The 12,647-nt window shown below is 40.4% G+C and overlaps 1 protein-coding gene across 1 annotated transcript in view; it reads right to left on the reverse strand.

The window, feature by feature from the left end:
• The window catches only part of KAT2B (lysine acetyltransferase 2B), a 111,874-nt gene that overhangs the window by 18,798 nt on the left and 80,429 nt on the right, over positions 1-12,647 (reverse strand). Inside the window, exons 10-11 of the mRNA XM_032162318.2 lie at positions 9,535-9,743; positions 8,099-8,225 (exon numbers count right to left, since the gene is read on the reverse strand). Coding sequence (XP_032018209.1) covers positions 8,099-8,225; positions 9,535-9,743 — 336 coding nt within the window. The remainder of the gene's footprint in view (positions 1-8,098; positions 8,226-9,534; positions 9,744-12,647) is intronic.

The following is a 12,647-nucleotide window of genomic DNA, read 5'->3' on the forward strand; positions in this document are numbered from 1 at the left end:
TTTTTTTTGAGACGGAGTCTTGCTCTGTCGCCCAGGCTGGAGTGCAGTGGCATGATCTCGGGTCACTGCAAGCTCTGCCTCCCGGGTTCATGCCATTCTCCTGCCTCAGCCTCCCGAATAACTGGGACTACAGGCGCCCGCCACCACACCTGGCTAATTTTTTGTATTTTTAGTAGAGACAGGGTTTCACTATGTTAGCCAGGATAGTCTCAATCTCCTGACCTCGTGATCTGCCCATCTGGGCCTCCCAAAGTGCTGGGATTACAGGCGTGAGCCACCGCGCCCGGCCACTAATCACTTTTTTCAGAGTTTTTTCTAATATAACAATGCCTTTCCAAAGCATGGATCCTAGGACCAAGCATAATAATAAGGGGACGGTATGTCCAGTAAACAGAACAGTATCATCATCTCCCTCTTCTGCAAATTATTCTTCCACTGATGTCACCCAAAGACATTTTAGCTTTTAGCTTTTCCCAAACATATCACAATACCGAACACTGAGAGTTTGAATAAAACTTGGATAAAAAGACAAATGAACTATTTCTCTCCTTGAGGAGACGACAGTAAAATGGGGAAGATAACATATAAACTCATGTGTATAGAGGTATACTATTCAACAGAGTAGACACTAGCCTCATGTGGCTACTGACCAACTGATATGAGACTAGTCCAGTTTGAAATGTCCTGAAGTATAAAAACACACTAGGAAAAAAATTCTCATTACTAACATTTTATACTTATTACATGTTGATATGACAATAATTTTAGGCATATTAAGTAAAAAAAAGTCAAAATTAATTTCACCTGTTTCTTTTTACTTTTTTAAATATGGCTACTCAAAATTTTGAAATTACATATGTGACTTGCATTTGAGGCCTGCATTACATTTCTGTTATACAGTATTTGTACAGAGTGATATATTTGTATCTTCAATAGTGGGCTGGGTGTGGTGGCCTATAATCCCAGGGGCTCACGCCGATAATCCCAGCACTTTGGGAGGCTGAGGGGGGCGGATCACGAGGTCAGGAGATCGAGACCATCCTGAACAACACGGTGAAACTCCATCTCTACTAAAAATACAAAAATTAGCTGGGCGTGGTGGCACGTGCCTGTAATCCCAGTTACTCGGAAGGCTGAGGCAGGAGAACGGCATGAACCAGGGAGTCGGAGGTTGCTGTGAGCCAAGATCTGAGCCAAGATCGCGCCAACGCACTCCAGCCTGGCAACAGAGCGAGACTCCGTCTCAAACAACAACAACAACAAAAACAACAAACAAAACAAAACAATAGTGAAAAAGACCATAATCAAGGTGGTAAAGAGAAGGGGAACAGAGGAAAAGAAAATGTTTAAGCTAGGCCTTAAAAGAGTTTGTCAAATTGAAAACGAGAAGGAAATGGATTAGAAATCTAAACGTAAGGTAAAATAAACCTTTACAAAAGGATTGTAAAAAGATATAGGAAAGTGAGCATATAACTTAGGGATACAAAAAGGCTTCTTAAAGAAAATATAAAATGCGAAAGCATGAAGTAAAAGACTGATTATTAAGTAGAATACTTCAAATTTTAAAACTTCTTCAAGGCACCATAAGTAATCAAAGATACCATAAACAAAACACAAATGACAAGTGAGGGGGGTGTAGTTGCAACATATATTACAAAGATTTAATATCAAAAATACATAAATATCTTCTATAGAATCAATACAAAACAGAGATAGAATAAAAGAAAATTTGTCAAAAGCTAGAACAAGAATAAATATTACCAGTAAAGAGATATGTTTGACCTCAATAGTGATCAGAGCACTCTACCATAAAATGAAATATTTCACTCGACGGCATGCGAATATGTTTACAGTTTATGTACCCAGTGCCAGTAATGGTAGGGAGAACTATTCTCTCCAACACCACTGGTGAAAAATGTAAACTGGTAGACCCACTGAGAAGGCAATCTGGAAATAATTTTTTAAATTTAGACTGGCCATATTCATTCATATAGGAATTCTGCTTCTCAGTGTCTAAGGAAACATTTCCAAACAGAGCATTGTTGGTGATAGAAAATTACCAGAAATAAGCAAATATGTCTTCAGTAGAGAAATGATTACATAAATTATGCTGCATCCATATTATAAAATACTGTATAAAAAGAATAAAGTAGCTATATATCAGCGTTAATAGAAATTCCTGCAATTATGAAAATGTTCTTTATCTATGCTATCCAATATGGTAATGATTAGTCACATGTAGCTACTGAGTACCTGAGTAACCAAGGATGTAAATATTCATTTTAATTTAATGTATCTAAATACAAATTTAAACAATCACATATATGCACTGAAGCTGAAAGGTCTCTAGGACGATGTTAAGTTTTTTTCCAGTAAGGCAATGCATACAATATGAATTCCATTTATTTAAATGGGAAAAAAGCAACAACAAAACACACAATCACCTCTTATCTGTAAGTTCAGTAAGTTCCAATACATGTGTCAATACTAAAGTACCTGGAAGGATGCATACCAAGCTGACAAAAATAGCAGGATGGTAGTGGGAAGGGGAAATGGGATTTTTGTTTTATCTGAAAACGCATTTGTGTATGTCTTATATAATTAAAAATTATTTCTAAAAAAAAATTATTAACTAGAGGAAAGCAAATGGTTGGCCAGCAGGAGTGAACTGCATGTGCACAGGAAAAGTAAGGTCTAAAAATCAGTAAGAAATGTGTCTTCTGATGAAATTCACTTTAACACGGATGTCGATGCAAGAGAGATTATGTTGTATGCACCTCTTGTAAGGAGTTAATAGAAACTATAAATTTGTCCCCTTCATCCATAATCCAATTAATTTTACTCAAGAACAACAATGGTTCTTTGGTAAATAGCTTCTCAAAACCTGCATAAGATATTTTTCATCAGTGACCACAAATTTGTCATCTCTCCAAAAAACTTTTCCACGTTCCAAGTTGCTTGTGAGAAGGGGCTGTGTCTTTTACCTTGAACTTCCTCTGTATCTAACTAGTATTTGTGACTAGCAGTCATGGTAGTTTAAGTACTGCCTTGGTGAGAGAGGCAGTGACAACATAAAGCTATTATAAGCAAATGTTTATTTAGATTTTAACCCCAGACCGATTTCCCCTTGTTTGTACACCTTTATTTTTACCTGCCATCAAAAGGATCATTTTCTAACTATCTGGTAACTTCAGTGTTTATTTAAATACCTATTATGGTAAATAAACAGTAGCTACATAATTTTATAGCTGTATATAATATCAAATTCAATTTTTTTTTTCTTTTGAGATGGAGTTTCACTCTTGTTGCCCAGGCTGAAGTGCAATGGCACAATCTTGGCTCACCGCAACCTCCACTTCCTGGGTTCAAGTGATTCTCCTGCCTCAGCCTCTGAGTAGCTGGGATTACAGGCATGCACCACCACACCCGGCTAATTTTGTATTTTTAATAGAGATGAGGTTTCACCATGTTGGTCAGGCTGGTCTCGAACTCCCAACCTCAGGTGATCCGCCCGCCTCAGCCTCCCAAGGTGCTGGGATTACAGGCGTGAGCCACCGCTCCTGGCCCAAATTGTTTATAGATTACAGGATATTCCAAAATCAGGAGAGGAGCTTCAAGTAAATTCTCAAATGTTATCTTGTGTTTTCAGCACAATAAATCCACATAAAAATCTAATTTAAAGAATTCACAGGAATTTATCAGCATGATTCTCCAAAATTACCGTATACAGATTTTAAAGTGCCATTTAGCCAAGATTTTTAATATAGTAAATAAATACTTAAAATGTCTGCTTATGGTTGGGCACAACGGCTCACGCCTATAATCCCAGCATTTTGGGAGGCCAAGGAGGGAGGATCTCTTGAGACCAGGAGTTCGAGACCAGCCTGGGCAACATAGGGAGACCCTATCTCTACAAAAAATAAATTAGCCAGGCATGGTGGTGCACATCTGTGATCCCAACTACTCAGAATGCTGAGGTAGGAGGATCACCTGAGCACAGGAGGTCACAGACACAGGGAGCTGTGATCATGCCACTGCACTCCAGCCTGGGCAACAGAGCAAAACCCCATCTCAAAAAAATTAAAATAAAAATAAAACCTCTGCTTATGAATTTGCTGTTTTCAATAATATAGGCTACAGCCACTGGGACCCATTCAGTTTTACTCCATATTGGAGCAGTGCTTCCATATTGTCTAGTGTTGCTGGGTTGGCAGAGCTCAGCAATTTTTATCTTAAGACTATACGCCAGTGAAAATGTAAATATCTTGGGCAGTGTGATGTCTCAAAAGTTGTTCACTAATCATTAATGACACAGGACAGTAAAAAGATCAGGAAATTGGCCAGGCACAGTGGCTCACGACTGTAATCCCAGCACTTTGGGAGGCCAAAGCAGGCGATCACCTGAAGTCAGGAGTTCGAGACCAGCCTGGCCAACGTGATGAAACGCCGTCTCTATTAAAAATACAAAAATTAGCCGGGCATGGTGGCTGACACCTGTAATCCCAGCTACTCGGGAGGCTGAGGCAGGAGACTCACCAGAACCCAGGAGGCAGAGTTTGCAGTGAGCCGAGATCACACCATTGCACTCCAGCCTGGGCAACAAGAGCAAAACTCCATCTCAAAAACAAAAACAAAAAAAGACCAGGAAATAAATGGAAGAACTGTTTCTCCCATTCTTACTTCTACTAAAGACTGGTTCTTACCATTAAAACACACACACACATGCACGCATGCACACACACACGTTCTTACCATTAAAACAGACACGCATGCACACACACACACACACACACTAAACTCATCCATTCTATTTTGTTTTGAAAGACTAATCTTCATTTTCTAAAACTACAGTTTCAAGTCACTTACAAGAAGTGACTGCTTTTCTTGTTCTTCCTACTGAGTTTGTGATGCTTGGCCACCTTCCTTCAAGTCTTTAGAAAATTACATGGTTGTGGGGGGAATTGCCTTTCTGGGAAGTAGTAAGACAAAGTATCCAATTCATATTAAATACCTTCAGTTTCCCTCTAGTATCCCTAAAAGTGTCCAACTCAACCTTAATCAACCTTTCCAAACAAGGTGTTTGGTACAGCTATCTTTGAAAATAAAAATTATGCCATCTTTTTCTAAAATTACAAACCAAGGACATATTTTCCAGGTCTTCACCCTAAGAAAAGCCAAATAAAATTTTCCTTTAAGTAAGTTTTTAAACTGAACATTTGGAAACATCTGGACATTTGTCACTTTGGCTAGCGGGGAATAATGATAAACACAGCAACAGCACCATCTAAAGACACACTGTCAGAATTCCTTGAAAATGAGCCAGAGATCAGTTTCAAGCAAATGTGGGTCTTCACCTTCCCCAGTCAGAATGATGAATGTAAGACTGCTGAATTGCGTTTGCCCTTTGATGCTTAGTGCTAGGAGTCAAAGACAAAAAGCTCCACTTGTGCTTTGTGAGAATAAATACATCACAGCAGCTATTATTGGCGCTGAGGCCGGGCGTGGTGGCTCACGCCTGTAATCCCAGCTACTCAGGTGGCTGTGGCATAAGAATCACTTGAATCCAGGAGGCAGAGGATGCAGTGAGCAGATCACATCACTGCATTCCAACCAGAGCCACAGAGCAAGACTCTGTCTCAAAATAATAATAATAATAATAATAATTTTAAAAATGGGTACTGTGACCAGAGAATGAAGCTGTTAATGAAAGCTAAAGTACCAACAGCACAGGCTGTGCCCCTAATGCAGAGAAGGATTCCTTTCAGGGACTTATTTTTGGTTTCTGTAAATGGTATTGCTTCTTTGAAGCTGAAGGAGTCAACAAAATACTTAGACCAGCACTGTCCGATACAGGAGCCACTGGCCACATGTGCCTATCAAGCACTTGAAAGGCAGCTTGTCTAAATTGAGATGTGTTGTAAATGTAAAACACATGCTTGGTTTCAAAGAGTTAGTATAAGGCTGGACGTGGTTGCTCATGTTTGTAATCCCAGCACTTTGGGAGACCAGGGAGGGCAGATCACCTGAGGTCAGGAGTTCAAGACCAGCCTGGCCAACACGGCGAAACCTCATCTCTACTAAAAATACAAAAATTGGTTGGGCATGGTGGCATGTGCCTATAGCTCCCAGCTACGTATGAGGCTGAGGTGGGAGAATCACTTGAACCCGTGAGGCGTAGGTTGCAGTGAGCCAAGATCGCACCACTGCACTCCAGCCTGGGCAACAGAGTGTGAACCTGTCTCAAAAAAAAAAAAAAAAAAAAAAAAAAAAAGACAGTACAGAACAAAGAACGTAATGTAAAAAGGTCTCCATAATTCTTCGGGACATTGAATGCCTGTTGCAGTTATATTAATAATACTTTGGATATATGGGTAAAATAAATTTCCAAAATTAATTTCACTGGATTCCACTTGCTTTTTAAAAAATATATATATAACTACTAGAAAATTTAAAAGCACATAATATGTGTGCTTTTATAACCTCATATTTGCAGGTTGCTTTATATCTCTATTGGACACATTGCTTTAGACCTTCAAGTAATTTTTCTCAGCAGCCATCTCAATCATCCTGAGCTGCTAATCTTTAATCCACCCATGAAAATCCTAAATGAATAACATCCTTTTTTTTTTTTTCTTTTTTTCTGAGATGGAGTTTCGCTCTCATTGCCCAGGCTGGAGTGCAGTGGTGTGATCTTGGCTCACTGCAACCTCAGCCTCCCGGGTTCAAGCAACTTTCCTGCCTCAGCCTCCCAAGCAGCTGGGACTACAGGCATGTGCCACCACACCCAGCTAATTTTGTATTTTTAGTAGAGACGGGGTTTTACCACATTGGTCAGGCTGGTCTCAAACTCCTGATCTCAGGAGATCCACCCACCTCGGCCTCCCAAAGTGCTAGGATTACAGCTGTGAGCCACTGCCCAGCCCTAAATGAATAACATTCTAAGGACACGTTTTCTGGTTCCCTTTTCTTAAAAGCAAGAAAGTAGAACAGGACAAGGTCTAGATGAGAGCTCTTTCTGTCAATTCAGAATCTAGTTTATTCTCGCCAGACTGCGACACCAACTGCAATACCAATAAAACACGGACACAGTTCCCGGAAAGGAAGGGACCTAAGCCAAAGACAACTGGGAAGGTAAATTAGCAACATAAAAAACAAAACAAAACAAAAAGACACTCCAACACATGCCAAACCCTATAAGAATAACTTCTGAAATTTATTCATAAATTTACATGACTTCCCTTATAGAATTTCATGACTTCCCTTAAAGAATTTCTTTAGTCCTTGTTTTCCCTTAGGGACAAGGTCATAAGAAATCTTTCTGAAGTGTAAGCTGCCTAAATCATCTTTCTAATCCACATTAACCATATCCTTTCCAGTAGTTCAGTGTCACTAATTGTGATTACATGTTTGTATGTATTTGTAAACTAACACTGAACACTGAGATCTATTTTTCAAATATCCCTTCATTTGCTATAGACTACACTTGAGTTACATATTGAAATTGTACAGTATCCTGGTACCTTGCCCCAAAGTCCAACAAAGCCTTGGTACAACCCTACTTGTTGGTAGGTGAAACCACTTACTCTCCTCACACACATACACATACACTCACAGTGAGACAGAGGTCCCCAACCCCTAGACCATTACCGTCCGTGGCCTGTTAGGGACCAGGCCACACAGCAGGAGGTGAGCGGCAGGTAAGTAAGCATTATCGCCTGAGCTCTGCCTCCTGTCAGATCAGTGGTGGCACTAGACTCTCATAGGAGTGCAAACCCTATTGTGAACTAAGCGTGCAAGGGATCTAGGTTGCCTGCTCCTTATGAGAATCTAACTAATGCCTGATGATCTGAGCTGGAACAGTTTGATCCCAAAACCATAGCCCTAATCTGACCCATGGAAAAATTGTCTTCCGTGAAACCAGTCCCTGGTGCCAAAAAGGTTGGAGACCATTGGAGTGAGAGGACTATTCCCAGAAAGTCCTTAACTCCACTTTGAACCTTCTCTGGACATGGCATAGAGAGATCTTCCCAAGCTCTGCAGGACTTAGTGAGAAGCCCCACATTCTGCTTTTCTTCTAAGACCTTGGGTTTACCCTTACCTTGACTTGCTCGTTTGAGGTTACAGCACAGAAGACAATCTCTGTGAATCCTTGAGATGGGAACATACGGAAACAGATACCACCAATAACACGGCCATCTTTAATTAAAGCAAGGGTTTTGTGTTTCCTGAAAGAATAAGATTATGTCAAAGTTTTACCTATCCTAGTTATATAAATATACTTTTTGGGGTGTTCCTTATTAACCAACTAAGAAAGAGGGACATGTCCTAAGCTTCTAAAGAAACTTCCTTCATGTAGTCCCTATCTCGTTAGACCATCCTTTTACCTGAACTTTCTAGAGCTAGGTTGCCTGCACAAGAAGTCGTCAGCACTCCCATCAGAACAAAATACCAGTCACCTAAGAAGTGCCTGAGGTTTACAAATAGAGAATACAGTATGTACGGAGGTGCTCTGGAACTGGCACAGCCAATGCAAAGGAGGGGTCGGGGAGAGCAGGAAGTCATGGGCAAACATGGTATGTGTCTCTGAAGAGTTAAGTCTTACTCCAAAATCTTACAGAAACATTATGAAAAAGAATTTAAAATTTACATATACAATTTGCAAAACTCTGCATTATGGAATCCTTCCCTCTGTCTAAAGCATCACTCTGAATTGTGACAGGCATGGATCACAGTCCCCATAGGCTACTGGGCTATGTATGTTAAAATAAATTCAATTAGAGAAGTTTAGTTCTTTAGGGTTCTGTGGGTTTTGTTTTTTGTTTTTTTTTTGAAAAGGAGTTTCGCTCTGTTGCCCAGGCTGGAGTGCAATGGCACGGTCTCGGCTCACCACAACCTCTGCCTCCTGGGTTCAAGCAATTCTCCTGCCTCAGCCTCCCAAGTAGCCGTGATTACAGGCATGTGTCGTCAGGCCCAGCTAATTTTGTATTTTTAGTAGAAACTGGGTTTCTCCATGTTGGTCAGGCTGGTCACAAACTCCCAACCTCAGGTGATCCTCCCACCTCAGCCTCCCAAAGTGCTGGGATTACAGGCATGAGCCACCAGCTCAGCCTAGTTTTTTTTTTTTATTTTAAGCAATGGATTTTCAAAGTTAACATGTCTTATATCCCAACAATTGCCCACAGACATGGGCAATAATGGCACCTAGTTAAGATACCAAAACCAATATTTTGATTATGAAAAAAGCAGAACATCTTAGTGTTACATTCTCTCACTGCTATAAAGAATGAAGCACAGGATAGTCATCAGCAATGTAAAATATAAAGTTTCATTATCATTAACAAGAAAATTTGTAAATTGTTGAAAATTAATCTTAGCACTTTCAGACATGAAAATTAGCTTGGTGTAGCTCTGTATCCACAGCAAGACAGGAGCAGTAGTATTCGGTGGATGACTATGGCTGACTTTCACTAACTAAGCAGTTCCTCTTTCATTTAAAAAGGAAATAAGGAAGAAGGAACAGAAAGTACCACTTACGGGTCAAAGACGAGCCGTGTGATGTATTCTTTTGGCATTCGGGGCAGCTGGTGGGAGAAAACGTTCTGTAGGCCAACCAGCCACATCAGGATCTTCTTGTTTGGTTTCTGGTTGAGGGAATTGCCAACCACGTGAAATTCAATTACACCCCTGCGCTCTTCCAACCTTGCCGCCTCATCCCTGGCCGAGTGTGCTGACAGAAAGTTGGTCTGAGATGCAAGAGACAGGAAAAAATTACACAGAGCTATTCTCTCAAGACAGTGGGGACGGGACACATCCAAGCTTCTCATCTTTGTTCTAATAAGATACACATTTGTGCATTTTCAGAGTCCTAAATACACACATGTGTGCACACATACACACAGAGACACATACACATACAAGTTATGAAGACAAGACAGAAAAGGCAGGTAAAGCATTTTGAGAAATTGGAGTATTATATGTGTACATGGATGATATTCAGTGTAGATTAGGGGCCAGCAAACTTTTCTGTGAAGGGCCAGATAGAAAATATTTTAGACGTTGTGAGCCATAAGGTCTTTGTCACAACTACTCCTTCTTCTGCTATAATGCAAAAGCATCCACAGACAATATGTTAAATAATGGGTGCAGTACTGTTCCAATAAAACTTTATTTAAAAATACAGTAAGCAGACAAAATGTGGCCTGTGGGTTATAGTTTGCCAACCTCTGGCTTAAAGGAATCCTCTCCAGCTGAGCTTTAAGGACCCTTAAGATGACAGATTCAAATTCTCATTACAGGCCCAATAGTAGCACTCACGTATATATTCTTTTTTTTTTTTTTTTTTGAGACGGAGTCTTGCTCTTTCGCCCAGGCCCGACTGCAGTGGCGCTATCTCGGCTCACTGCAAGCTCCGCCTCCTGGGTTCACGCCATTCTCCTGCCTCAGCCTCCCGAGTAGCTGGGACTACAGGTGCCCACCACCGCACCCGGCTAATTTTTTGTATTTTTTAGCAGAGACGGGGTTTCACCATGTTAGCAAAGATGGTCTCGATCTCCTGACCTCATGATCCACCCGTCTCGGCCTCCCAAAGTGCTGGGATTACAGGCTGAGCCACCGCGCCCGGCCTCATGCATATATTCTTAACACCTCTTTTTAAAGAACAGTTTTCTTTCCAGAGAATATCTGTTGACCTACACTCAACCACAGCTGGAAGCACAACCATTTGCCAGCACTTATGCTCCCCATCTTATTTAATCTGCCTAGTGGTTTGCAAGTAAATGCTCCACAAACAGCTCTTCAGGGAAGGAAGGCCCTAACTGGTGACACTTCATTAGTCCAGAACTGGCTATCCAGGTAACCAGGTGCCACGATAGTCAATTTCAAGCTACCAACATGTGGAACAACCAGCTCACAAAACTCCTGAAAATTTAACAATTTTCTTGTGCATTCCAGTACGCGCCAGCTCTAGTACACTACTAAATATTAACATATCCAAAATATTTTGAAACATGTGACTGCATCCTGATGTAGTTTGAATGTGTGCCCCCTCCAAATCTCATGCTGAAATGCAAACTCCAATGCTGGAGGTGGGACCTAGTGGGAAGTGTTGGATCATCAGGGCACATCCCTCGTGAATGGCCTAGCACCATCCCCTTGTTGATGAATGAGTTATTGCTCAGTTAGTTCATATGAGATTTGGTGGTTTAAAGGGGTCTGGCTCCTCCTCCTCACTCTCTTGTTCCCTCTCTCACCTTGTGACGTGCCTGCTCCCAATTCACCCTGCACCATGAGTAAAAGTTCCCTGAGGCCTCGCTAGAAGCTGAGCAGATGCCGATGCCATTCTTGTACAGTCTGCAGAACTGTGAGCCAATTAAAGTTCTTCTTTAAAAAAATAAATTACCCAGTCTCAGGTATTTCTTTGTAGCAATGCAATAGACTAGTACAAATCCCCATTTTATAGCTGAAAAAACCTAAACTCAGCTAATCTGTAATGTTACTAAATCCCTAAAAAAACTATAGTCTTAAGCCTTCACAGACCGGATATCCAGAAGGAAATGGAAAGATCAATTTTAGGAAGAGATTTTTCTATTACAACATTCTGGTTCTCTGAAGTATCCTCAATATCATAAAATAAATACTTAAGAAAACATGACAAATTGAAAATTAACATTGTAATATAATCTCCAAGCCATTTCTTCATTTCCTGGAAGCTGTCAGAAATGTCTTAAGACAGGCATGTCTTAAGAAATGTCATTGCCTTGCATGCCCTCAGATGCAAGGCAATGAGATGACAGCAGCATTTTTACCAAAAATGCTTTACTTGAATCTAATCCTTAGTAAACAATCAACAAATCCAAAAAGAGGGACCTTATACAAAACTAGCGACCAAGACTCTTCACCAATGGCAGTGCTGCAAAAGACCAAAACAGGGCTGGGGAGTTGTTTTAAAGGAGACTAAACAAATGAAGAGATAAGAATTAAATGCAATGCACAATCCCTAACTGATCCTTCAACAACAACAAAGGTTATAACGGACATCATCCGGCTATATGGGAAATTTAAATACGGTTTTATATTAGGCCAGAGGTCAGCAAACTTTTCAGTGAAAAGCCAGACAAATATTTCATACTTTGCAAGCCACACATTCACTGTCTCAATTATTCAAATTTACTGTTGTAATGCAAAGACAGCTGCAGAGAATATGTTTCAATAAAACTTTATTTGAAAAAAACAGCCAGTGGACCAGATTTGGCTTGCAGGCTGTAATTCACCAACCCTGTATTAGAAAATATTGTAACCATGCTAAATTTTCTAAGAGTAATGACTGCATTGTGGTTATGTAAGAGAATAGCTTCCTTATGAGATACAGTACATGCAAAAATAGTTAGGGGTGAAGTATTATGACATGTGTTTTTAATTCCGAAATGGTTCCAAATGGTTCATGGGGAAAGGGGAGAGAAAGAAAAGGAGCATATGGGGAGGCGCAGAGAGAAAGAGAGAAAGCAAATGTGGCCTAATGTTAACTGCTGAATCTAAGTAAAGAGTCTATGGATTTTTATCACAGAATTTTTGCAACATTTATGAGGGCTTGAAATTTTTCAAGAGAAAAAGCTGGGAACGATGCCTCCAACTGTGAGATTATTAGTACG

The sequence above is a fragment of the Hylobates moloch genome, unplaced genomic scaffold, assembly GCF_009828535.3.
Source record: "Hylobates moloch isolate HMO894 unplaced genomic scaffold, HMol_V3 SCAFFOLD_8, whole genome shotgun sequence".
NCBI classification, from domain to species: Eukaryota; Metazoa; Chordata; class Mammalia; order Primates; family Hylobatidae; genus Hylobates; species Hylobates moloch.